We start from the raw sequence: 27,605 nt of genomic DNA on the forward strand, positions 1-27,605 counted from the left end.
TTGCGTCAGTCCATCTCAGATGAGCTCGGGCCCAGAGAAGCCGGCGGCGTTTCTGGGTGTTGTTGATATATGGCTTTCGCTTTGCATGGCAGAGTTTTAACTTGCACTTGTAGATGGAGCGACGAACTGTGTTCACTGACAGTGGTTTTCAGAAGTGTTCCTGAGCCCATGTGGGAATATCCGTTCCATAATGATGTTGGTTTTTAATGCAGTGCCGCCTGAGGGATTGAAGGTCACGGGCATTCAATGTTGGTTTTCTGCCTTGCCGCTTACTTGCAGAGATTTCTCCTGATTCTCTGAATCTTTTGATGATATTAAGGATGGTAGATGATGTAAGCCCTAAATTTCTTGCAATTGCACGTTGAGAAACGTTCTTAAACTGTTGGACTATTTGCTCATGCAATTATTCACAAAGTGGTGAACCTCACCCCATCCTTGCTTGTGAACAACTGAGCCTTTCAGGGATGCTCCCTTTATACCCAATCATAACACTCACCTGTTTCCAATTAACCTGTTCACCTGTGGAATGTTCCAAACATATGTTTTTTGAGCATTCCTCAACTTTCCCAGTCTTTTGTTGCCCCTGTCCCAACTTCTTTGGAACGTGTTGCAGGTATCAAATTCAAAATGCGTGAATATTTGCAAAAAACAATAAAGTTTATCCGTTTGAACATTAAATATCTTGTCATATAGGCTGAAAAGGATTTGCGAATCATTGTATTCTGTTTTATGTATGTTTTACACAACGTCCCTTCATTCGTATTTTTAGAATATAAATATATATCAATATATTTCAAGAACCCTAAGAACAATAAGTTATTAATTATATTATTATTATAATAATCTGAGCAGACAAAATGTTGCTTTGCATTCTCTCACCTTTATAGTCAAAGTTAAGGTTCAGGTAATTGTTGTCTCGGTTGTTCTGGGAGAACGGCGGACTGTGAAAATGAGAGAGAGAGAGAGAGAGAGAGAGAGAGAGAGAGAGAGAGAGAGAGAGAGAGAGAGAGAGAATATAATAAGACAAATTGTGGGCTATTTTTGCTGTGAACTCTCCTCTTGGCCTGGGTGAGGCTGGCTCTTGGCTGCAGAGGATGAGTGGCCTACATTCCCACACAGTAAAGCCTCTACTGTGCCAAACTCCCGCTGAGAGAGGAGCTGCCTGAACACCTGTCAGCCAACCAGGGAAGGATGCAGACTGACAGAGCCTTCATCTGATCTTACACTGACCACCACAATTCAGCTACTCTATATACCTGTCTGAGATATTCAGCTAGTAGCTACTAGAATGACCTGAATACAACTTTATAGTCCAACCTGGGCAGGAACACTGTCTTTGGTTTCAGAAGGAACAAGAAATACGATGCTAAATTCTATGTACATCAAAAGCAATATGTATAGATATGTAAACAGTATAACATAAAATACACTGTGCTGCAAGTTTATTAGCCATACCATATTTAGCTGTACCTGTTAATACCTATACAGGCAATTTTATCAGAAAAAGCAACAGATGGGCTACAGTCAGCAATTGTAAAGCAAAGCGCACCTACAATTGAATGCAAAAGTTAGAGCGCCCCTGATTAAATGACACATTTTGTTGACTTTCGAAGTGAAAATAAGTTGACATGTCCTCTACAGAGAACTCTGCTTGATTCACCACTGCATTGTTGTTATTGCTGAATTTAACATAAATAATAAAAAATAAAATATAGAAAGTGGCCTGTTTGAAAATTAAGGCATGTCTTATTTGGAAAAAAAAAAAAAAAACAAACATTCTTAGGCCACAATTTAGTTGGTTCTCTGTAGATGTGTTACTTTCCCTTAGAAAACCAACAAATAATGCACTTTGACCAAACTTTTGCATACGACTGTATGTGGTAGGTGATTGTAAAAGGACAGCCAATGAATAGTGCTACAAGGTAGGTGTACCAAATTAAAAATGGACATAAAACTATGAAAGAGTAATGCATGAATAAAAAAATGCATAGTAGTAGGAATTAAATGATCACCTATACATGTTTTGGGTTGCTAGAATGACTTTAGCATTGACCTGAGGATAATAACTCAAACATCCATCCATCCATCCATCCATCCATCCATCCATCCATCCATCCATCCATCCATCCACCCGATTATCCGAGTCTGGGTCGAGGGGACAGCAGCCTAAGCAAAGAGGCCCAGGCCTTCCTCTCCCCCGCCACCTCATCCAGCTCTTCCGGAGGGATACCGAGGCGTTCCCAAGACAGTTGAGAGATATAATCCCTCCAACGTATCCTGGGTCTTCCCCAGGGTATCCTCCCCGTCGGACATGTCTGGAACACCTCCCTAGGGAGGCGTCCAGAGGCCATCCTTACCAGACGCCCAAACCACCTCAAGCTGCTTCTCTCAACGTGGAGGATCAGTGGCTCTACTCCGAGCCTCTCCTGAATCGCCAAGCTTCTCACCCTATCTCTAAGGGAGAGCCCAGCGACCCTGTGGAGAAAGCTTATTTCGGCCACCTGTATCCACGATCTCGTTCTCTCGGTCACTACCCAAAGCTTGTGACTATAGATGAGAGTCAGAACATAGATTGACCGGTAAATTGACAGCTTTGCCTTCTGGCTCAGCTTTCTCTTCACCATGACGGAACGGTACAAGGTCAGCATTACTGCAGACGCTGCACCGATCCGCCTTGGGGTAAGAATTCATTCCCGACCTGGACAGAGCATTCCACCCTTTTCCGACTGAGGACCACAGTCTCAGATTTAGAGGTGCTGATTTTCATCCCAGCCGCTTCATACTTGGCTGGTCCGAGAGAGCTGGAGGTCCCGGCCTGATGACGCCAACAGGACCACATCATCCGCTAAAAGCAGACATGAAATCCTGAGGCCACCATAACGGACACCCTCCGCCACTTGGCTGTTCCGAGAAATTCTGTCCAACCCTAACTGGAACTCAAACATATTATGATTAATCCATTCCTGATTCTTGTCCAACAACTACATTTAATAAACATAATTTACTTTGCCACAGAACCAGATTGATCTAAAGTGATTAAATTAAATATTGGATATTTACACTGTACATAAATATCAGTTAGCTTGATTATCAGAAAATCCTATTGTCAGGTTTGTACTCAGGCTATCTCAGAGAACACTTGGACCAATGGAAATGTAATATTTCAGATATGGACAATAATTGGGTTAATGACAGCCAGTTCAGTCTGTTTTATAATAGGCTGTCTAATGCCATTAGGTGATGAGCAGTAATTGATTATGTTATAATAGAGATGATCTTCTTCAGAGACTGAAAAGTGGACCGCTAGGGTCGGGGACTGCCAGAGAGACAAGTGTGCAGCAATGCACATTCACTTAACTCTCTGTTAGTAAACTCAGAGTAAGTCCAGTGTTCAGGCCACTTCTGATCAGGACTTTAAGACTTTTTGTGCGATTCAGTCTTTTTCATATTGTTCCACATTTTGTTACAGACGCTGACTGTATTCTAAACAGAATGCTGCATCAGTGTGTGGTGAGTTAGGAACAGAGCAGTTGGGGGATGTTAACTGTCCACTGATGTTAGCATACAGCACGCCAGCCATGTCAACTCAATTCAGATGTTTACATTAATCGAGCAATGCTTACATTTGATTTGACGCAGCGCAGAGCTGCAATGACTTCTCTTAAACACAGAGAAATAAACATAAGCAAGCGTGCACATAAACACAAGCCCATTATTACAGTTGCTCAGCATGTTTCATTTAGTTTTCTGACGGATGTGCAGATATTTTGAACTGTTCAAACAGTGATATACAGACAGTTCAACCCCTTAAACTGGAAGATGGATCCATCGTCAGATCAACGTTTTCCTTCACTCTTATAACTACTCACTTTACATATTAATTTTACAGTGGTTCCTGAACACTTACTAGAAATTAATTACTGAGTAATTTTTGTTATTGTGAAACACAGTATTTACTGAATATTCATAGTAAGTACTGAGTAAACAAGTAAGTAGATGCTGAATAAATCATACCAGTACTACTTTATTGAATAACTAATAGCAGATACTGATAACATCATACTGGTTTCTAAATAATTAATAGTATTTACTGAATAATTCATAAGTAGATACTGAAAAAAATCATACTGGTTACCAAATAATTACAAGTAAATAAGGAATAATGAATATTAGTTAGTGAATAGTTAACAGTAATTACTGAATAATTAATAGTAGATACTTAGAAAATCATACTGTTTATGGATGCTGGTCGGATGCTGAGGTTCATAGCGTGCAGAGGTCGCCAACTTTCTGCAGAGTCAATTGCTACAGACCTCCAAGCTTCATGTGGCCTTCGGATTAGCTCAAGAACAGTGTACAGAGCTTCATGGAATGAGTTTCCAAGGCCTATCAGCTGCATTCAAACCTTACATCACCAAGCGCAATGCAAAGTGTCTAATGCAGTGGTAAAAAGAGCCGCCACTGGACTCTAGAGCAGTTGAGACATGTATGTATGTATTTCAGGAGTTGGGCTCAGCCCCTTAGTTCCAGTGAAAGGAACTCTTAATGCTTCAGCAGACCAAGAGATTTTGGACAATTTCATGCTCCCAACTTCCTGATCCAACATGACTGCGTACCAGTGCACAAAGCAAGGTCCACAAAGACATGGATTACCAAATTTGGTGTGGAAGAACTTGACTGGCCTGCACAGAGTCCTGACCTCAACCCAATAGAACACCTTTGGGATGAATAAGAGCTGAGACTGCGAGCCAGGCCTTCTCGTCCAACATCAGTGTCTGACATTATAAGTGCGCTTCTGGAAGAATGGTCAAAAATTCCAATAAATACACTCATAAACCTCGTGGAAAGCTTGCCCAGAAGAGTTGAAGCTGTTATAGCTGCAAAGGATGGGCCGACATCATATTAAACCTCATTGATTAAAAATGGAATGTCACTCAATTTCATATGCGTGTGAGAGCAGACAAGCGAATACTAGTGGCAATACAGTGTATAATATAGAAGTTATTTACTAAATACTAAATAAGTTACTTACTAAATACTAAATACTTAGAAAATACAAAATAATTAATAGTAATTACTGAATAATTCATAAGAGGATACTGAATAAATCCTACTGTTTACTGAATAATTCATAGTAGTTACTAATAGCTTTCATTAATTACTGCATTATACATAGTGGTTACTGAATATTTCTTAGTAATTACTGAGAGTTTTTAGATAATAAATAATGTATGGTAATTATTGAATATTCATAGTTTCTAGTTACTGAACAATTTATAGTAATTACTGAATAAGTTATATTAGTTAGAGTAATTTAATTGTTTAATAATGTATATTATTTCCTAAATAATTAATAGTAGTCAATGAATAACTCACAGTTAATAAATAATTCACAATGGTTACTGCATAAGTTATAGAAATTACTACTGTTGCATGATGCACATGTTCAATGCCTTTTCCACAGAACAAAGTAATCAAGACATTACTCTAACATTGGATATTTACAATTCTTTGTTTATTCAAGCTAACACTATGCTAATGCTGTACTCTGTATGGAGGTGAATGAAATCATGCATATTAATTTGACTTGGCTGGCTTTATGCGCAAGGAATTCACATGTGCCACATTTGAAGCTTTACAAAGAGCTGAAAAGTCAGCAGGGTAGCTGAGTTTTACAGTATTACTCAGTGTTTTCATCCTGTAGTATCATTCTGGTATCATGCATTGTAATACTGTACTACTGATATCAGTATCAGAGCCAAAATTCCAGTATTTTGACTCTCACTGTTACTGAGTAATTCATTGTAAGAGGTGAATCATAAGCCTTAAGACTAATAACTGTGCAATACGTCTGAAGGGGTAAGAGAGTGAGGACTGAACTAAGGTCAGTGTAAAAGGCCAGTTTGCAGTGTGTATTGTCCAGCTCTGGCTGTGTTAATGCAGCTGACCCTGCACCCACCCCCCAGTCCGGTGACATCAGCGGCCTGCGGGACGAGACCCCGGATAGCAGGCACACACGCCCGGAGAGAGGGAAGAAATTTCCATGCACTCGTTTCCTGACATTGTTCAGAAAGCCAGAGGCCAGATAAGGCTTGTGCAGGTAGCACCGTTTCCGTCTTTTCCTTCTCGCTCTCTCTCTCCCTCTCTCTCGCTCCCTCCCGTCTGTCTTCCACTGTCGCTCTATTATACTACTGTCTACTACACTCACTTGCCTACATTAATTTCCCTAATTCATTACATACTGGTTATATTAATAACAGTATTGAGAATATCAGTTTTAACATCTCTCTCACTTGCTCTCTCTCGCTCTCCTTCTCCCTCACTCTACTTCACTTTCCTGTCTTTATTCCTTCTTTCTTTGTCCCTCTACAATTCTCATTCTCCTTATATCACATTTGCCAACATTAATATCTATCTATCTATCTATCTATCTATCTATCTATCTATCTATCTATCTATCTATCTATCTATCTATCTATCCTTTATTTGTTTTATCACTTTTTTTCATCCTTGCATTCATTTCATCATGTTTATTTACCTTATATGATTCATACTGGGTGTTTTAGTAACAATACTGTATGGGCAATTCTGAAGCATAAATCATTTACAACAATAATTACTTTGTGTCTCCATCTCTCTTCCTTGCTCTCGCTCTCACACTTCTCTGCTATCTCTCCTACTTTTCCCCACTCTCACTACCCATTCAATAATACCCATTCACCTGCATTCTTATGCCTTATTTATTACATTCTGGGTATTTTAATAACATCACTATAGAGGCAATTCAAAACAATAAATTAGCTACAGTATAACTGCTCTCTCCCTGTCCTTGTCCCTCTCTCTCTCCCCATCTCTCATTCCGTCTCTCTCCTTCCCTGTCTCTCCCTCTCTCATTTCGTCTCTCTCTCTCATTCCATCTCTCTCCTTCTCACTCTTTCTCCCCTCTGTCTCCCTCCTGACTCCCTCTCTCTCTGCAACAGCTCTGGAATCCAGGCGTCCAGATAAGGCCATTGTTACCACAGCAACGCACTGAGCCTTCCTTGTTGGCCTCCACAGCGACCCGATTCCACTCCTTCGGCAGGGAAGCCAGACTGGTGGTATTACCACACACACACACTCACACACACACACACACACACACACACACACACACGGATACTCACACTAATGCACTCAACACATGCAACACCCTGACAGCAGCAGCCACACCCGTCACTGACGCAACCGCTGTTCCGGAAGGTTCCACTCACCTGTCCAGCGCCTGGTCCAAAGACTTGCAGCTGCTGGAGAGTGAATCATCAGCACTGCCGAATGGATCCATGATCTGCAGGAAACCAACACAACATCAAACTTTACTGATAACTATTACAGCCTATTATCTTTAGTTGATCTATATCACTGCAGTTGGAACAAAGCCTTGTATCCCCAGTTTTGTTGTTGCCCTTTATACTGTGTAAAGCTCCATGATGAATGGAGTGCTCCAAAATTACCTGGAAAGAAAAACGTCTTGCATTTTATTTCTCCCTGAGTTCCACTTCTAACATTTGTGTGGTTTCATGCACCAAAAACAGTCATTCTTTACTTTTACATGATCATTTTCCAACCTTTTCCAACCCCTTAGAATTAAACAGGGTGTTTACTACTGTGCCTTTACAACTGATATATGTAAATGGCCTTTACTCTGATTGAGACACAATACCGGGCAGACATTCAAAAAACAGTCTTTTTTAAATTGCATTATTCTAAGCAATTTTGGATCATTTCTTTTGGTGCAGTCTTTATGAAATGTTCACACAATGTAAAACACCACAATTCTGATATGACCCTTAGTTGGTTCCTCTGAAGGTTCTTCACAAGCGCTTTAAAGTAACCATGTGTTGGTCAGCCTGAGAGGTCTATCAGTAACTCAGCACTTACGTTAGGGTCGAGCATCTCTGGGATGAACTCTCCCTCACTGTGGATGCTGGTGTAGGAGCCCTGCCGGGCGATCTGCTGCTGCTCCTCAGGGACACTGCCTGGAGGGGGTGAGCTGCGGCCTGTGTGCAGAGAACCTGCAGAGAGAGCGAGAGGAAAAGAGAGAAATTTTACTGCCAAATGTGCAAAAATATTCAACAAAATCCCTCAATGTGACTAAAATCAATGTATCTGCCATTTGGCTGCCAACCACAATGTCAGTTGTTTCTAGTACAGTGTACATATTTAAAACGCTGACTCTCAACAAACACACAACATTGCTACTATGTTGTCAAAAGTTGGTACTGTTTACAATGTCTAAATAAGATTCTCATAAACCTGCCATAACCACATTATTAAGCATCGTTGTCAGGTGGCCATTGTTTATCAAGCACCCAAGTGTAAGAACACTGATCTAAGATCAGGCCTCATCAGTCCATGTAGTCCTATTCAATGCTATGTAAAAGGAATAAACTAACATCAGATCGGCATTATTAATCTGAGATGTGAAATAAATGTGGAACTTAAGGTGACAATGTTGCCAGTCACAATGTTTCAGACAATGTCCTAACTTTCTGGGGAATCACATTTCAGCATTTTGACAACGTTGTGGGCACCAAAACAAAAGATTCTACAACATGGTCACAACATATTGGTCTACAATTTGTAGCTGTGAAAGTACAAAGTGCTCCTACAGTTGTAATGTAGAAGTCTGAACACCCCCAGTGAAAACAGATGTTTATTTTCTCTGCAGGGAACACTTCAATTACATTTTTGACCTTTGCTGCTAATTTCAGTGCACGACTTCTATTTATTTCCATAAAATGTGCCTTATCTTTTGCACAGACTACATAAAATTTTTTTTCCAATATGTTAAATTCAGTAAATAAACAGAAACGGTGCATTAAAATGTACAGGAGGCGTTGGCACTGGTTAAAAAAATGCGTTATTATCGCACTTATTTACACTTGGGGCACCCAAACTAAGAGTGTTTGTGGCCATCCTAAAGTGGCCACTGAATACTTCATGTGGTTTTTTCAATATTTTTTTATATGAACTGTATGTGGTATTGAAGGGCTCTATTTACAACATTACATCATTGTGAGTGGGTGAAGCTAAACAGCTGCAGGCATGTCCATAGGTGGACATATGTAAATGTTTTCATGACATCACAAAAACAATGAGCTCAAAACAGACTGTAGTTGCTGCTGAGTTTCAATAAACTTCGTTATTTTAATAAAAGCAAGTGACATTAGGCTTTCCATGATGTGGGCCCTTTAACAGGGGCATGATAAACAGATTTAAATGCTGTGGCACCATTATAACTTAACATGGTCATATCAATCAAGAGAGTGAGAGAGAGAAAGAGAGAGAGAGAGAGAGAGAGAGAGAGAGAGAGAGAGAGAGAGAGAGAGAGAGAGAGAGAGAGAGAGAGAGAGAGAGAGAGAGAGAGAGAGCGAGCAGAAACAGTAAACTGAGCCAAAGCTGGAGTCTGAGTTTAAGAAACGAACAGAATAGAAGGAAGGAAGCAAAGAAAAAGGAGCAAAGGAGTAATAGATGCTGGTGGGAATGAGTCAAGCAAAGTGGAAAAAAAGACAAAAACCAAGCATTAAAGGGAGAGAAAGTGTGTGTCATAATAAGAAAAAAGGAGAGAACAAAGAGAGAAACAAAGCGATCAGGAGAGTAGATGGGATAAAGGAGGATGAGGTGAGAGAATTAGGAGGATAAGAGCAGGCGAGGGCACTGAGTTAGAGAGATGGGGGCAGGCAGTGATGGAGAAATGAAAGAAGGTCAGAGGGGACACATATTTATGAAGAGCAAATGCTGAAAGGCGCCAGCGATGGAAAAGTGATATACATATATATAAATCTGGCTGTAGAGTGGAAAAAAAGACTGATAAAATAGACTGAAGTGTCAACTTTCACCCCAATTACAGCACAAATACTGTCTCCGCTCACATTAATATACAGAAACAATGTCCTTCCCTATCTCTATTTATCCCAGCCGACGAGGATGGGGGAAAAGAGCTGCTCAGGGAATCTGACAAACAGAAGAAGTTTGAAGGAGCTTCTTTTGATCTTGATCGTTCCGTCTTGTCACTGTCTGTCTCACTCATTGTCTCTCTCTCTCTCTCTCTCTCTCTCTCTTTCTGTCTTTCATCTCTGTCTCTCTTTTCCTCTGTGCCTTTCTCACAGTTCTCTCTGTCCCCCTGTACCTGTCTCTCTTTTTTCCTTTCCCTCTGCCTTTGTTTCTCTCTTCTTACTTCTATTTTATCTCTTTTCCTCTCTTGCTCTGCCTCCTATTCCCACCTTTTCTTTCTTGTTCACTCCTTTTCCCTGACCCCTTCTGACTATTCTCTCTATCTGTGCTTCTTTCCTTAATCGCTCCATTTTCCACTCTCTCTGCCTCCCTTTCTCTCTTCTCATTTTTTCTTTATCTCTCTCTCCCTCTCCTTTCCTCTTTCTCTGCCTACCCTTCTCTCTTCTCACTTTTCCTTTATCTCCCTCTGTCCTTTCCTCTCTTGCTCTCTTTTCATTTCTCTTTTCTCTCTCTCTGCCTCCCTTTCTCACCTTTTTCTTTTTCTCATTCTTTCTCTCTTTTTGCCCCCCCTTTCTCTCTCAGCCTAAGAGGACAAAAAAGGGAAGAAAGTGAGGGGAAAGGAGGGAGTTGCTAATTGAATCATGTGCCAAAAAATGAAAAGCATGCCCCCCCCTCTCTTTTAGTTTCTTTGCCTTATCTATTTTTCCCCTCCTTCTTTCTTTCACTGTCTTGTCCTCTGTCCCTTTCTCTCCATTCTATACCTCTTTGTCTTTCTGTCCCTCTGCCTCCATTTGTCTTTCTTTTTTCCCCCTCTCTCTCTCTCTCTCTCTCTATGAAAATTAGCTTTTTTGGTGAGTCTGTATTAACTAAAATAGTGCCAAAGCATAATAACCATAATGTTAGAACAATAATAACAATAATGACAATGACAATAACAATAACAATAATAATAATAATAATCTCTATCTCTCTATCAATCCCCCTAGCCAAAATAATGCTGCTCATTAGCATTGGGCAACATAAGAAATTATCAGAATTGTTAGATTTTTTTTCCGTTGTTTGCTGAACTCATAAGTGCTCTTACAGCACATTCTGTCCATTTCGACTTGTTTAAAACCACAGCATCTCAATGAAAGCTGCACGCTAATAATCCACCAGCTAACCAGTCAGATCACATTCCGGAGTTTACATCAGGCATCAGTCAGCCACAGCAGAGCAGGACTACCACTGAAACTGCCTTTAGAGACACAAAGATTCCGACTGGCGGCTAAGCAAGTGTTATCACTGTCATAATCATGTAGGGAGAAAAAAACTGCGCACAGGCAACAGAATGTCGAGTTGCACAAGTGCATTTGCACAATCGTTTATTGTTACAGATGATGCTATTTCGAAAGCCGTCATGTCAAACACCAGGAAAAGCCTCATGCTCCGATACATTCTAATAATACTCCATTCTTTTGCAATTTGCTGGGTGTGAACGTGAGATTTTATAGAGAGGTCAAATTAGATCACAAATCAACTAATGAATGAATAATTTATCCATAGAAGTTGCTGCTATCGCTGGTGATAACAAAAGTCACTTCTCTCATACAGTTCACTAAAACAAGCAGATAAATTCTGCACAGAACGTGCAAATTCTACACTTTCAATTCATTGAATCCATTTGTATTAGTAAAAAGAAAGATGCAGAAAAAAATTGCCATTATTTTACACAAGGAATAAAAAAAATACATCTTTTAAAGGTCATTAAATGCGTAACAGTGTCATTTAAGTATTACAGCAAAGCGACAGTAATAACTCTAGACAGGTCTGATGTGTCCTGGAGACTACAGGCTGACCAAAATAACAGCACCATTGTCTGCATCACACATTTGCGTTTATTTGCATTCAGAAGTGTTACGTCAGCGAAGTTTCGGCTCTGATAACCTGCCCTTCAAAGACGACAGAAATAAAATTCCACAGACCAGCCTCTGCTCAGCCAGAGCAGAGGAGAGAGTAAAAGGCATCTAATGAAGTGATAAAGCTGCTGAGTTAACAAGCAGATTTGAGTTAACAAGCCGGTGCGCATGTGCGCACAAAAAGTTATCTTGGCCACTGAAAAACATCCTAAAGGCAGCTAATATCTACATCTACAACTTTTAGGCATCTAAAGAGAAGATCGGGACTAAAAGTGGGCAATAAGCATTTATTTACTCATTAGTACAACATTAGTATAAGTAAAAATACAAATAACGCTGATGCGATAAGTAATCATTGTACATATGTCGATGATCTCTATACATTCTCCATTGTGCAGCCCAGCATTACCTGTAGTAATCATTTAAACTGGGGTCAGGATCATGTGACTCTTTTACTGCCCTGTTGCTGCTTCCACAGCAGAATTTGTAATAATTTAAAGTAAAAATAAAATAATCCTCCTTTGCAGTGAAATAAAGCTCTGCTGATCGTTCGAACACAGTTTTAACAATTAATGGTCTTAAACGCTGGAGTTAATGTAGCCTATATCTGCTGATTCACCATTCAACCTTGAAGACTGGTGCACAGACTGTTGTTCACCACAGCAACATATCCAACAATCTTAGCTAGTAGATAACAAAAGGGCAAACCGAGATTTAAGACAAACACCGATGATGGAGACGAAAGGATTTTGCATTTATAAGCACTCAGCTGGTTTCCTGATACGTTTAATCTGCAGTGACAAACTGTCAGACACTAAAAAGTCCTGAAGTTGATGTCAGTTTCCTGTTCGAATTTTCCCATTCCACCTTAAATGGTGCAGCAGTTACATTCTGCAGCAAAATTCAAACGAGAAGCTGGAGAATGAGAAGTGGCTTCAGCCTTGGAAAAAGTCGAACACTGAGAGACATTTTACAAGTAATTATTAAACGTTTCCTGCCAGAGATGTGAGAAACAGATGGCATCCATCTGTTTCTATGTATAATTTCTTAGCTTCCCTTTAGCCCGTTCATTGATCAGGCCCCCCCAGGACCACCCCAGAGAAGGTATTATTTGGTGGTGGATCATTCTCAGCACTGTTGGACTATAATCTATAAATGTAGAACTACAAACTGCTCCTATAAGGTACACAGAGCTAATAAAATGGACAACGATTGTAAAAACCTAATAAAGTGGCCAGTGAGAATTTCAACTGAGAAATGTACTTGAATACATTTTTACAGTTATACAATTATGTTGAATTTTGGGTGTATGTTTTTGTTATTTTGGGGATATGTTTTTTGTTTGTTGTGCGGTTCTTAGTTCAGATTGACCAGTTCAGCCTGTATTGCTGTCATATTTTTAACAGGGCTTGTGACTCATATTGGGTTCTTCAGTAGCATAACCGTCTTATTTATGTGGACTAATGTAAAGATGCTTTCACTTGCTATCACACCATTTTTTGGTATGAGTGAGTGTGTCTCTCACCTGTAGAGTGTTTGCGCACTCGTTCAGGACCCTTGAGCAGAGAACCCTTTAAGTCTCCCAGTGACCTTGATGACTTCATCTCACTCTGCTTGTCCCTGCTGTTCACTTGCAGAAACTACACAGAGAGAGAGAGAGAGAGAGAGAGAGAGAGAGAGAGAGAGAGAGAGAGAGAGAGAGAGAAAGAAAGAAAGAAAGAAAGAAAGAAAGAAAGAAAGAGAGAGAGAGAAAGAGAGAGAGAGAAAAAGAGGAAGAGAGAGAGAGAAAGAGAGAGAGAGAAAAAGAGGAAGAGAGAGAGAGAGAGAGAGAGAGAGAACAATCATATGCTTATAAAAGCAATAACTCTGCAAATTTACAGCTCAATGCAGTCAGTCAGTCATGGTGTGTCTGTACTCACATGGTTGTTAGTTGGAGTTTTCAGCAGGACTCTCAGCAGGCCATTGGTTCCTGAACTGGAGCTTAAACTCAGGACTGCCCGGTCCAGATCCTCCTGACACTTCAGAGCTACCAAAGTCTACACATACATACAAGCAGTGGGCAGTATGATTATACTTATTGTTATCATTATAAATTATGTCATAATATGCTTTTGTGAGCATATCGTAGTGATTATTAGTAATTACAGAACACTGAATAACGTTTAGTAGCAATAGAAGTCCTACTAAACTCGATTTAATGCAGAGCAATTTGTGAAATGTTGAATAAAGATTACTGTATTCACTGTGTTTGACAGTTTTTTTTTTTAAATGTGACTAACCAGCTGCATGAATCATAAAAATGGCCCATTAAAGAAACTTTAGTAAAAAGGACGTAAAGCCTGACGAGAAAAGCTAGTCCTGTTCTGCTGCTATTCTACATTTTTCGTTCAAAATCAAGACATTTTGTCTTAAAAAAGTAAAACAAACAACACAAACACACAAAATGTTCCTTGCACAACAGTCTAGGCTCTAAGACTCTGTGTCTGTACCTCTTTGTCTGTGTAGTATAAGTCCATCTGCTGACCAAAGGCTTCCATCACTTTTTGCAGAAGTTCTTTGAACTTCAGTGGCCTCTGGAAAGGAATGATTCTGAGGAAGGAGAAAACAGAGGACACACTAAATCACACATTAAAACATGATTTTAACAGACTAGTTTGAGGACAAACTTGGGTCAGAGAGAGAGAGAGAGAGAGAGAGAGATGCACATTCCCTATTGATCACATTTTACAGCCTCTATGCATACAGCACTGTGACAGAGATATAGTCAACATGATGCATGCCTGGGATACAGAGTCCAGGATTAGGGGGGCAATAAAATAATCACTGTAATTGTGATAACCTACATTATGATGCCTTTTTCTGGGTATATGATGGGGACCTTCAGTAGTTCTAGAACACTGAATAGCTGCATGGATAGTAAAAATGACGGATTATAGAGAGCCTGTAAACAAAAACAATGTGTATAGTTATTCAATGCACTCATAACTTTCTCTGAAATGTGGCAACTACTTTTGTGAGTTAAACTCTGATTGTTTAATTTTCAGAGTGTGTAGCCATGTGGTGTGGTGTGGTGTTCATACAACCATACTCCCGCCACTGGCCAAATTGACAGGTGTTGTTGATTTTCTAAGTGAAAATAAGTTAACACATTGGCCGAGTCCCATTTCACCCCTTGCCCCTACCTCTTAGCCCTCTGTTTTGCGCATTCACACCTAGGGCGTCCCGTTTTTTGTTGAGAGGGGTACGGCCAAGTGTTAGGACTACATGGTCCTCCAAATGAAGGTTTTTCAGAGGCACACTCCAAACGGAGTTATAAGAAAAAAAGGAAGAAATGGCAAGATGGCTGTGCGAGCAACCCAAAGAAACCCACAAATGTAAATATTTTCTCCATTAATATGATAAATATGATAACCATTGTATATCTAAATATAATGTCATTTCAATTAATAACAGTCTTCGCTAACTTCCCAGTAGCTAGCCAGCTAAATATCCGGTTAATCCGGTTCCAGCTTATATAGTCCAACAGTACCAATGCCTGAAGCTCTAGAATATAACTGCTGTAACAGACTCAAACATAAAGGCTGGTGAATAAATCACTTCATCTTCATATCACTGAAGAATTAGGGGTGGGCGATAATAAATAATTGTCACATCCCCCTTCTTTGAAAGCATATGATGCCCTAAATTTAATTAAAGCCCAACAGTGAAGTTGCTGAACCCTCCTCTGCCACCACTGCAGACTGACAGGGTCACCTGCCAAGCACTGCTTGTACCCTGTTAATAAAGCAATATGAGTCTTTATTTGAGGGTTGTCCCATTTCATAAATATGCAGAAATGTGTTCTCTACAAAGGACACGTTAAATGGTTTCACTTAGAACATCAACAAATCTAATATATTGTATATATGTCATATAAGTGTCAATAACTATTGCTTTCATTGGACATCACTGGGATTCAAACTCATAATCTCTTGATGAGATGAAATTTTACCAGTGATTAAAATAATCCAGGACCAGAATATGAATTCAAGGGCTGGATCTGAGGAACTCGCAACTTTGTGCCATTGTGAATCACTCCCTGTTTAAACCTTTGAGGTTCACACAAAAACATGGCTATTTCTGCAGTTTAATCTGGCCTTCTCTGTTAATCTGAACAAGCTTGCGTGTCTGCTCAGCCAACAATAAGACCCACAAGGAAGCCTCATGGGTCTTTTTAAGCCAACAAAAAAAAACAAAAAAAAAAAACAGTAGCACACAGAAAGTTGTGATTCCACATGCTGATGCATTTTACTGTAACCACATGTAAAATGTATTAGCATGTGGATTCACATGCTGATCCTGTGGATGAAAAATAAGTAAAATAAGAGGTAACTAATTGAAACCAAAACCCCAAAGAATTTTGAGAAGCAGTGCAAGAGTATGCAATACATATACAATTTAAGACTGTGAGTTTCTACTGTTTATTTGAGTTTAAGAATTGTGATGGCTTTACGGTTATATCAGTTAAAAAATTACTAAGGCTATCAGAGCGTAAAATTAGACATTTAAAATATCAATATTGAATTAATATCAGCATATAATTCTAGTCATTTTAAAATCGGTATCAGTATCAGCAACAAAATGTTCATATCGGTAAGCTCCTAATACGGATATATGTGATTATCTGCATGTGTGTGCGCATCAGTGCGTTTGGCCCAATCCACTGGAGAGCACCGCTGTTTCAACACCAGTGGGCCCCACATCAGTGTGCGCACAAAGGCATATGGAAAGCTTCCTGAGAGGAAAGAGAGAAAAAAAAAAGCAGAACAGTGCCTGTTTCCCCTCCTCTGCTCAAGTTTAGCTTTAATCAGGCCAAACTCAGCCAATACATCCCATACTGCCCCATTGCCTGTTTGCAATCATGAACATATTAGGCGTTTGTGTTTTGACATGGCTTGCATATGTCTGCAATGAACACATTGTTATGGGGTAAATTCCGTTACAGGTGCGTAGAGCGAGATGAAAGGAATTACATGGCAGAGAATGCAGCATTAGGAGCAGCAATGGCTAATGTTACAACAAACTTGCATCACCATAATTAGCTTTTTAAATAAATGTAAAAAAAAATTGTTAAATTAATCTTAATCATAATCATCGCTTATCATACCCCACATTATTGCACACTGCATTTCATGTCTATACTGCGTAACTCTATTTTAAAGTAATCTAAAAGTTTCTGGCACACTGCGTGGCCCAGCAAACGCTGACCCATATCCTGTATGTTTCACAAAGGTTCTGGAGGAACAATGTTTAATTCTACTGCATACTTGTACATGAACATGGTAACTTGACTTTTGATCCTCTGCTTTTGAAGAATCTTCTCATCTCTGATGTTCCACAAAAACTTGCCAACAATTAGCTACTGTTTACTGATCAGCAGTTAATGCCTTTCGCCCTTGTTGGTGCTACATCAAAACCAGCTCCTATCTTAATGACTCCCGATTGGCTCTTAGTTGGGGGGGTTTGATTCTGGGAAAGTAGAGGACTGAGGCATGCAGCAGGACTAAACAAGCTGGCAGCAGAAGCTTCCCTTTACACTGATCAGAGATTAGGGTTAGCAGGTCCGCTTTTCATGATTAAAGCAAAACTTTGGCAAAAAAATCAAACTTGCACAGTGTTCCTGTTAGCTAACATATTTGATCTGCTTGGTGTCTGAACATTTGTACTTTGGTTTTACATTGGAGCTATGAGCCAAATGTAGTTAATAAGCAGTGGAAGCTAATATACCCTAGCATCAGGTAAACTACCTCAAACTGTGGCCCGTGTCCTTCATTTACACACTTGCTAAACAATATTAAATATAACAGCTATACAATATAACACTTCATGATTTTCCAAAGATAGCTAAAGCTAAATTCCAGGGTGACTCTGCTATGAAAAACAAAAACACCTATTTTTTTTTTGAACATGCAAGACATGTGGATGTGGCTTTGGAACTCCCATCTAGTATTCTGAGGCTTCACCAGCAGAGGCAGTGATGAGCTCATAAGTCACAGTTATCAAAAGACAGTGAGCTGCATGGTATTATTTATGTGATTTTCTTTTAGCAATTTAATTAAACCAGTTAGTGATAAAAGCATGTAAAGACCATGCAGAACGCAGCTGCAAGGGACTGTGTTTGTGCTTCAGCGTTTATCTGCTGCTGCTCATAATATTTGAATGCAAACTCTAATCACTATTTTGCCTTACCGTTCAGATTATTTGTTAAGTGTTGGATTCTGACACTTCACTGTAGCCTTATTTAAACTTTTTTTTTAATGTTCAGCCCTTATTCTCTTTAGACCATTTTCAGTTGATTGACATTTTGGTGTATCCCTGTGTCACACAATAGAAACTCACATCCATAAGCTCCTAGTACTTGTTAGCTATATTAGCCTCCGAGCTCCGGAGCAAAACTAAAGAGGCCAACTTCAGATACCAAATATGCCTTGACTGATCGACAGTGAAAAAACTATGCAAGTTTGATTTCTCACAGAACTATCACTGTAAGATTAATAGTTCAGTACTTTTCGCCAGGCCCAGTGAACGCTGGCCATGTTTCCGGTGTGTGATGGGAGAGATATGGGCGGAAACGGAGGACGGTGGGGGAAGGTGGCTGGCTGGAGAAGCAGAGGATGCATGGAACGAGATGGCTTTCCTTCCTCGATGTGCTCAGATAAGCCGCCCGGCTTGGCCCAGACCCCCAGGCTGGCACTCGCAGCTCTGCTCTCCTACTTCCTGTCCCACCACTTCAGCCGCTGCCAGAGGAAAAAAGCTTCGAGTGGCTCCAATTAGGCTGCTTAGCCTGGCCAGCTGACACAAGCAGCCTGTGCTGATGAGGCTTGACTGAGTGACTTGTCTCTGTGTGCTCGTCACATTAAAGGCTCAAAGAGTGGAACTTTCCAGAACACTTTAGCTAACTCAGCCCTCTGCAGTACCTGTATGGCTACATAGACTACAATATAAGAGCCATATCACCTCAATATGTTATTGTGACATTTAACGTTTTGGCTTCCAGCATTTATAGCGACATAGCATGTTATTGCGGTGTAAACTTATAACGGGAGGACAAAAACCTTGGGCCGAAAACTATAGGTGAATATGTTATTTGTCATGTTATGTATTATTCTGTAGCACAAAATGATATGACTCATTCTCATCGGTTTAAAAGAATTCATGATATCATATCATTTTTATGTTTTTGTTAAAAAAAAAAAAACGATTCAACTACAATATCTAGCATGCATTACACAGATACGTCATATAACACCTAGAAATCCCTGTGGTGTCATACAAGCCTGACTGCTAGCCTAGCCACTGATCTATAGGCTGATAAAGACTACCAAGCATGACTAATCTTACTTCAATAGTTTAAAAATCGTAAATTGTAAAGATTCTGTCTACATTCAACACAAAATGGACACTAGATTCAAGTTTTTACCCTTTCAGTCAGAGAAAAGAAGCTAAACTGAAGTAAAATATTTAACTAGCCAGGTAGCCGCCATGCTAACTTTAGCTTTTAGCTCGGTGTCTTTCCAGCATGGTCCAGAAACAGATAAGAAAAGATCTGAGGTCTCTTTTTAACAGCAAATTTATTTTAGCCTTGCCAGCAAGATTTTTGAATCATTAGTCATCCCGAATTTAGCTTCAAGTGATAGCTGGGAGAAGAAACCTCTCTATACAGCCAGCAATATGTACTGAAAAAGCAAAACTGAGCATTAGCGCTAATCCATATCAAAACATTTCTACAGTACATGGTATAGGCCTAATGCAGTGCACAAATTTGTCCCTAAGCGATCTATTTGATCGTGAGGGTTCAGCCGCAGCAGTAGGGTGATTATCTAGCTTTCTCTAATGGGCCATTAAGCTGGTCCACAAGAGAATGTGAAAAGTGAGTGAGGCTGTTCCTCAGAGGCCAATTAGAAGTGTAGAGCAGCATGCAGGGTGCACTGTCATTTCCATCTCTCTGGGTCTGCTGAAAGCGAGAGCAGAATCTTTTAGACCACAACCTGGCTTTTCTCAGGATGCACTGGGGGGTTTTGCTGAGAGATCAAGCTTGGAGGCATGGTCATAGCTAGCTCAGCAGAGTTTCATCCAAGGGTGGGTGATAAAAATGTAACATCACGATACTTGACACATTCATAATTCACAATATTCATCAGGATATTTAGTCTTTCTGAAGTCTGCAACAAAATGCAGAAGCAAAACAGTCTTGCCACTTAAAAAAGGCCAAGATAAACTATGAGTGCACTGACTTACTATATTCTGGTTGTTGTTTACACACTCTCGATATTTAGTGTAAATCTAAGCCTGACTTTACACGGTGAAAGTTTCATGCAACTTTGGCTGCCTGAAACCTACATAAAACTAAACTGCAGTTGAGTTGCACAATATAAAGGGTGCTGCAACTCATCTGAAACAGGCTCAACAGCTGTAAGCATTTCAACATGTGAGCATGCTGAACAACATTTTTTCAGGCCACTGATTTAACCCAACTGATGGACAAGAAAATTAACAGAAGATGGTTTATTGGCCAGTTGAAAAGCAGACCCACCCTCCAACTGACTGAAGGTTGGTAGCTTTTCATTATGTTATCTGAGATTATCTGAGACATGACAACAAATGTTTCTCAAAGCTAACGTTTCTGTAATCAGCTGCGTTAACTAGCCAGTTAGTGCTACAGTGATTTAAACAACTGCCTGTACCGCTGTTAATAATTACTATTCTAGCCTGCTGTTAACGTGATCTATGTAGCAAGATTCATTTTCTCCACTCTTATTATCCCAATTGTACATAGAGCTCAGATCCATTTGGGATCCAAAGGATGAAAATGATTGTATATGATGAGACTAAGACATAGCCCGAATTGAACTTGTGCTTCTAGGACAGGATGAGCAAAACATCAACTAGACTATAAGCATAACAGCTACTCATTTTTACACAACAGTTACACACAACAGTTAAAAACTCAAATACACTGCTCAAAAAAATCTGATCTGAATGAATGAAATATTCTCATTGAACAAAGTTGAATGTGCTGACAACAAAATCACACAAAAATCATCAATGGAAATCAAATGTATTAACCAATGGAGGCCTGGATTTGAAATTAAAGTGGAAAAACACACTACAGGCTGATCCAACTTTGATGTGATGTCCTTAAAATAAGTCAAAATGAGGCTCAGTATTGTGTGTGGCCTCCATGTGCCTGTATGACCTCCCTACAATGCCTGGGCATGCTCCTGATGAGGTGGCGGATGGTCTCTTGAGGGATCTCCTCCCAGACCTGGACTACAGCATCCGCCAACTCCTGGACAGTCTGTGGTGCAACGTGGCGTTGGTGGATGGAGTGAGACATGATGTCCCAGATGTGCTCAATCGGATTCAGCTCTGGGGAACGGGCGGTCCAGTTCATAGCTTCAACGCCTTCATCTTGCAGGAACTGCTGACACACTCCAGCCATATGAGGTCTAGCATTGTCCTGCATTAGGAAGAACCTAGGGCCAACGCACCAGCATATGGTCTCACAAAGGGTCTGAGGATCTCATCATGGACATTATGGCAGTCAGGCTACCTCTGGCGAGCACATGGAGGGCTGTGCGGCCCTCCAAAGAAATGCCACCCCACACCATTACTGAACCACTGCCAAACCGGTCATGCTGAAGGAATGTTGCAGGCAGCAGATCACTCTCCACTGCGTCTACAGACTCACGTCACGTCACGTCTGTCACATTTGCTCAGTGTGAACCTGCTTTCATCTGTGAAAAGCACAGTGTGCCAGTGGCGAATTTGACAATCCTGGTGTTCTCTGGCAAATGCCAAGCATCCTGAACAGTGTTGGGCTGTGAGCACAACCCCCCTGTGGACGTCGGGCCCTCATACCATCCTCATGGAGTCGGTTTCTAACCGTTTGTGCAGACACATGCACATTTGTGGCCTGCTGGAGGTCATTTTGCAGGGCTCTGGCAGTGCTCCTCCTGTTCCTCCTTGCACAAAAGTGACCAAAACATCAGCCAGAAAGCATAGGTACTGAGAAGTGGTCTGTGGTCCCCACCTGCAGAACCACTCCTTTATTGAGTGTGTCTTGCTAACTGCCAATCATTTCCACCTGTTCTCTGTTCCATTTGCACAACAGCGGCTTAGAAAATGGATGGATGGATGGATAGTTTAAGATTATTTTAGCTTAATTCCAAACATTTTTACCTGTGTTAAGTGGTGTTATTAAGTAAATGTACCTCACTATATTGGCAGAAAACTTTACTTGTTTTTAGAAATCTGCTTGAAACCAGAAAATTTCTGCAAGTATAGGGAGATCATTTTTCTTGATAAAATTGCTCAAAACAGGTAAACAATGTCTTGAAATAAGATGGATAATCTTATAATAAGTGCATAATCATCTTATTTCATAAAATAAGAAATATTAGATTAACTAGAGTTAAGATAAATTCACTTGACAAGACCTTTTTGCAGTGTAAACGACAGATTTGTAGTATTAGAAAAAAAGAAATGGCAAAGAGGGCCGGAAAAATATACAAAAATAATACAAATTCTGCAAAAAGTTTGTCAATACATACACATTGCTAATTGGCTATCTAGTGGAGTTTTGACATTTTGATTGTTTTTGAATTGCTTTGTGTGGCTGTTAAGATGCATGGAAATTATTGTGTAGGCAACGTATAACACGCAACAATTTGCATGAAAGTTTCCCCATGTAAAGCCAGCCTTAGTTCACTTTACGCTAGTTAGCCAAATTAGCATTGTATCTACCCATCGTGGATTCTTTACTCTATATTTGACTTTTTAATCTGTTGTGTGTATGTGAAGCCTTTGAAAATGAATGTTTAAATAGCCATTGAAGTAGTACTTGATGTTTGCTCATCTGGGCTTTGAAGCACTAGTTTATTGCTGACCACATCTCAGCCTCCTGTTGTATTCACCCTTTAGATCCCAAATGAATCAGAGCTCTGTGTGGGTGGCGAAGAGAGGAGAAAGTTAATCTAGTAACGTAACGTAACGTATCTAATAACAGAAGGCTAACAAAGAACAAAGACTTCACAAGCAGCCATATAAACATCCATTAGCATTAGCTGGCTAGTTGACGCAGCAGGTTACAGAATCTTAGCTTTGAGAACTCACGTTTCTCTCATGGCTCAGGAAACTGACAAAAAAGTAACTACTAACCTTCAGTCAGGAGGCTCTTCGTTTCAACCACCCAATAAACGATCTTCACTTTTCATTTTCTTGTTCATTGATCTGTCTAATGTTATCAAATGATGCATTATTGCCATTTGGATTGAAAACTTTTTCACTAAACAACCAGAGATGGCTGCAAACTGTTGCGGCCAAGTTCCACATGAGGATGCTTTACATTGGACAAGTCTAGTAAATTTCAAGCAACTAAAGTTGCATGTAAGTTTTACTGTGCAAAGCCAGCCAGCAAATTTGATAAACTGCATGACAGTTATTCTCTCTTCAGAAGAGAGCTACAGATACATTTTTCCTTTCCCACAGCTTGTAGCATTGCTGGACGCGGTTTGGAAGAAATGACACATGCTCTCACTCTGCGTGGGTGTATGGCTCAACCACAGGACGCTGACGATTAATATGGGTTGTGTCACTGAACTCAAATATTGGCTCCTTCTCTCTCTGTCTGTCTACTCACACTACAGTTAAATGTCACAATGCTCTAGGGATGCAAGATATGGACATACGATATTATGAATTTACTGCTGTGTATCGTGATCTTTACCAGTTTATTACTCGCAATTTTATGACCGTTCCACCTGTCTCAAGCAAGTGGAAAATGAACTAGAACCATATGCTTCAATGGTTCCAGTTTAGGTGAGTTCTTAAAAGTGCAGTGGACAAAACCTATCAGTGAGGGGGAGTGAGGTTTCTACTAAACTGGCCAACAAGTGTACACAGAGTTTAAAACATTTAATGTGACATGATAATTTATTTTGACCAAAATTCTTTATCTTTTTTGGTTCATTTAATGCCTTTATTCCAAAACATTCAAATGGAATGTTGAATATTTAGTGAGGGCAGTTACTGTAACCTTCTCTGATATCAGTTCTACAGCCCAGTATTCCTCTAACAATTAACAAACGATATACTGTGCAGCCCTACTAGGAATGTTTTGTTTTTGGCAATTTGTCAGGTTTCTCCCTCTAGCCCGGAAAGCTCAGTTTTGGCAAAGGCAGTAGCCGTGTGGATGTGATGAGGGAAGCAGAGGCCCAGGCAAAGCACTAATAATGTCAATGTTCTGACTCACCGTTTCTCTCTCTCATGCTCCAGCTTCACTCGCAGATCCTGTGCAAGGAACAAAAACAGGAGAATGGAATGAGTGCAATGGAAAGTGGCCGGCCTGCCGAGATCCAAAAAAACACTACAGCTCACACTGGGCGCAATCTATTCTACGAGGGGAAGTGAATAAACATTTATTGATCTCACATAAATAGCTCTATGGAAACAGAACAATGGAAACAGCAGCGTTCAGCTTTTGGTACGCTAGTTAGTGTTATAGGAAAGAACTGCTTATTGATGTTTTCTGCATATTGTACACATCGTCACCATCATAACAGAAGCTTGTCATGACATCTATGATAAGATAAAATAACATGATTTTCAAAGAAAAGTTTTTTTTTTTTCAAACAGCTGTGAGATTTCGATGTGACAGTGAAAATATGCACCTGATGCAGTACGTTATAGTTTGTCATCATATGACAGATGGGGGTGAATTGAAAGTATTAAATTAAGTAACTTAAAGTATTAAAACACCCAGTGAATTCTTAAACACTGAACTGATTTTGAATGTCATCATATGACATGCATTATAAAAACAGAAGTGAGGTCAAAGCACAGGGAGATTCACTCAAAAGAGGCCCCGGAAAATTCTGTAATAACTCTTACTAGGATGAAGCATTCTGAATGACACAACGTGCAGTGCGCTCCTCAATATATGGAGCTTTCGCACAAGCCAGGATGCTGTTGCGTCAGAACGATGAGGTAGGTGCCAGACAGCCATCGCTACTTTTAACCTCCCATAACAATTTCTGGGTGTATACCCCTGTACACCTTCATATGTCTGGCAGAAAACGGAGATCACTTCCAGCATTGCATGCAACGCAATCGATTATACATACGCCAAGGTATGTAGCATATTGTTTTAGTTCAGATTGCTTCATCCTAATGGGAGTTACAACCGAATATTTGGGGCCTCTTTCAAGTGAATCTCTCTGGTCAATGCCACATTGTCCACATACTCTACACTGAGACTGCAATTTTTAGTTGACTACATGCTGACTATATATCTACTTGAGCCATCTTAATTACTGGATCCCTGAGTCATCTAAATCACTGCATCACTGAGACCTCTAAATCACTGTATCCCTAATTCATTTTAATCACAGCATTACTGAATTATCTAAATCACTGCTTCACTGAGACCTCTAAATCATTATATCCTGACTCATTTTAATCTCTGCATCACTGAGTCATCTAAATGACCACATTACTAAATCATCTAAGTCACTGCATCACAGAGCCATCTAAATCACTGCATTATCAAATTATTTGCATCACTGCATTACTGATTCACTTAAATCACTGTATCACTAAATCATCTAAATCACTGCATCACCAAGACTTCAATAATTGTATCCCCAATTCATTTTAATCACTGCATTACTGAAACCTCTAAATCATTGTAGCCCTTATTCATTTTATTCACTGTGCTACTGATCTAAATCACCGAATCACTGAATCATCTAAATCACAGCATCACTGAATCAATTAAATCACTGCTTTACTAAATCATCTAAATCACTGCAACACAAACATCTAAAATCACTGCATCACTGAGTCATCCAATTCACTGCATTACTGAGAGCTGTATCCCTGATTTATTTTAATCACTGCATCACTGAGTCATCTAAATGACTGCATTACTAAATCATCTAAGTCACTGTATCACAGAGTCATCTAAATCACCGCTTCACTGAGTCATCTAAATCACTGCTTCATGGAGTCATTTAAATCACTGCATCACTGAATCATCTAAATCACTGCATTACTTAGAGCTCTAAATCATTGTATCCCTGACTCGTTTTAATCACTGCATTACTGAACCATCTAAATCCCCGCTTCACTGAGTCATCTAAATCCCCGCTTCACTGAGTCATCTAAATCACTGCTTCACGGAGTCATTTAAATCACTGTATCACTGAATCATCTAAATCACTGCATTACTTAGACCTCTAAATCATTGTATCCCTGACTCGTTTTAATCACTGCATTACTGAACCATCTAAATCACTGTATCACAGAATCATTTAAATCACTGTATCAGTGAATCATCTACACCACCAGATCACTGAAACATCTAAAACACTGCAACACTGAATCATCTAACTCACTGCATCAGTGAACCATGATGATGATAATGATCAAATAACACATTGTTTCATTTTTTTGAAAATGAAAGCAGAAAACTTTTGTTTTGGTTGCTTAGAAAATAACACAAATGAGATATATTATTATTGCATATAGATATTTACACATGCATATAATCCTTACAGGATATATTATTATTGCAGTTGTATGCAAAAGTAATTTTGCCTGGTCACATGACATTTGTTGATTTTCTTTTAAGTGAAAAAAGGTCAACACATCCTTAAAAAAGACATTTTCAGTAACTTTTTTTTGTTGTTGTTCTGAGCCCCCTTTCAGTAACTTTTAGTACACAATTTTTACGTATTTGCTTAATTTAAAAAATTTGGCACATAACTGGAAAGGCCACAATCTGCCATTTTGCACAGGCCACATTTAGTTTTTTTGTTGTCTAATGTGTCAAATAAAACAAACAGAAATTATGCATTAAAATGTGCAGAAGTGTGTTCTCCGTAGAAGACGTATTAACTTATTTTAACTTAAAAAATCTACAAAAAGTGCCCAAACTTTGCCACATGACTGTATGCCAAATAAGAAACTAGCACATGTATACATGACTGACACATTGGGACACATCATTATTGCATATAGGCATAAATAATACACATGAAACATAAGGATGATTTCATATTCTGACAAAACAATAGCAAACACAAGTCGCTCACAACCGTTTTAGTTTCAGCACTTACACGCAGATTGATGAGCAATTGTACAATCAACTCCCACAACAGCACTTAAGAGATCTTAACTAATAGCAGTTATGATGCTGGCAGCTATGATGCTTTTGCATTAGCATTAGCATGGAAATGCTTTTCGGTTCAGCCTGACTTTCCGCCTTTTGTTTGAGTTGCAGCGTGGCTCTGAAGTGTCATTTCAGAAGAAAATGAGAAAGTGTGTGTATTTGTGTGTGTATGAGTGGGTGTACACTATGCGTGCAAGTCATTTATCTTTTACTCTGACTTGTGTCCTGTGTGGAGTGATAGCACTGTGGAGAAAATTACCGATGAAAGGGTGCTTGTGGGTGACTTGGAGGAACAAACACACACGAAGGCATAATAAATTTCATGTTACGGATAACAGCAGGATGTAAAGGCTTAAAAACTTTCAATACAGTCCCTCTCAGCTGTGTCCTGTTTAAGAATGCATTCAGCAGTGCATTCACATACATTCATTTCTATGGGTTCGTTTAAGGACGATTAAAACGTGCGCCAAACAGGAACCTAAAGCAAACCTGAAGAGGCACTG

General features: G+C 39.7%; 1 protein-coding gene across 2 annotated transcripts in view; it reads right to left on the reverse strand.

Moving 5' to 3' along the window:
* Window positions 1–27,605, reverse strand: part of map3k22 (mitogen-activated protein kinase kinase kinase 22) — an 86,924-nt gene that overhangs the window by 19,638 nt on the left and 39,681 nt on the right. For both annotated transcript variants that reach the window (XM_017717667.2, XM_017717676.2), the window contains exons 5-11: window positions 24,184–24,221; window positions 14,381–14,480; window positions 13,811–13,927; window positions 13,417–13,531; window positions 7,918–8,051; window positions 7,251–7,324; window positions 880–941 (exon numbers count right to left, since the gene is read on the reverse strand). In XM_017717667.2, coding sequence (XP_017573156.1) covers window positions 880–941; window positions 7,251–7,324; window positions 7,918–8,051; window positions 13,417–13,531; window positions 13,811–13,927; window positions 14,381–14,480; window positions 24,184–24,221 — 640 coding nt within the window. The remainder of the gene's footprint in view (window positions 1–879; window positions 942–7,250; window positions 7,325–7,917; window positions 8,052–13,416; window positions 13,532–13,810; window positions 13,928–14,380; window positions 14,481–24,183; window positions 24,222–27,605) is intronic.

Source organism: Pygocentrus nattereri, chromosome 24 (genome assembly GCF_015220715.1).
Source record: "Pygocentrus nattereri isolate fPygNat1 chromosome 24, fPygNat1.pri, whole genome shotgun sequence".
Taxonomy (NCBI): domain Eukaryota; kingdom Metazoa; phylum Chordata; class Actinopteri; order Characiformes; family Serrasalmidae; genus Pygocentrus; species Pygocentrus nattereri.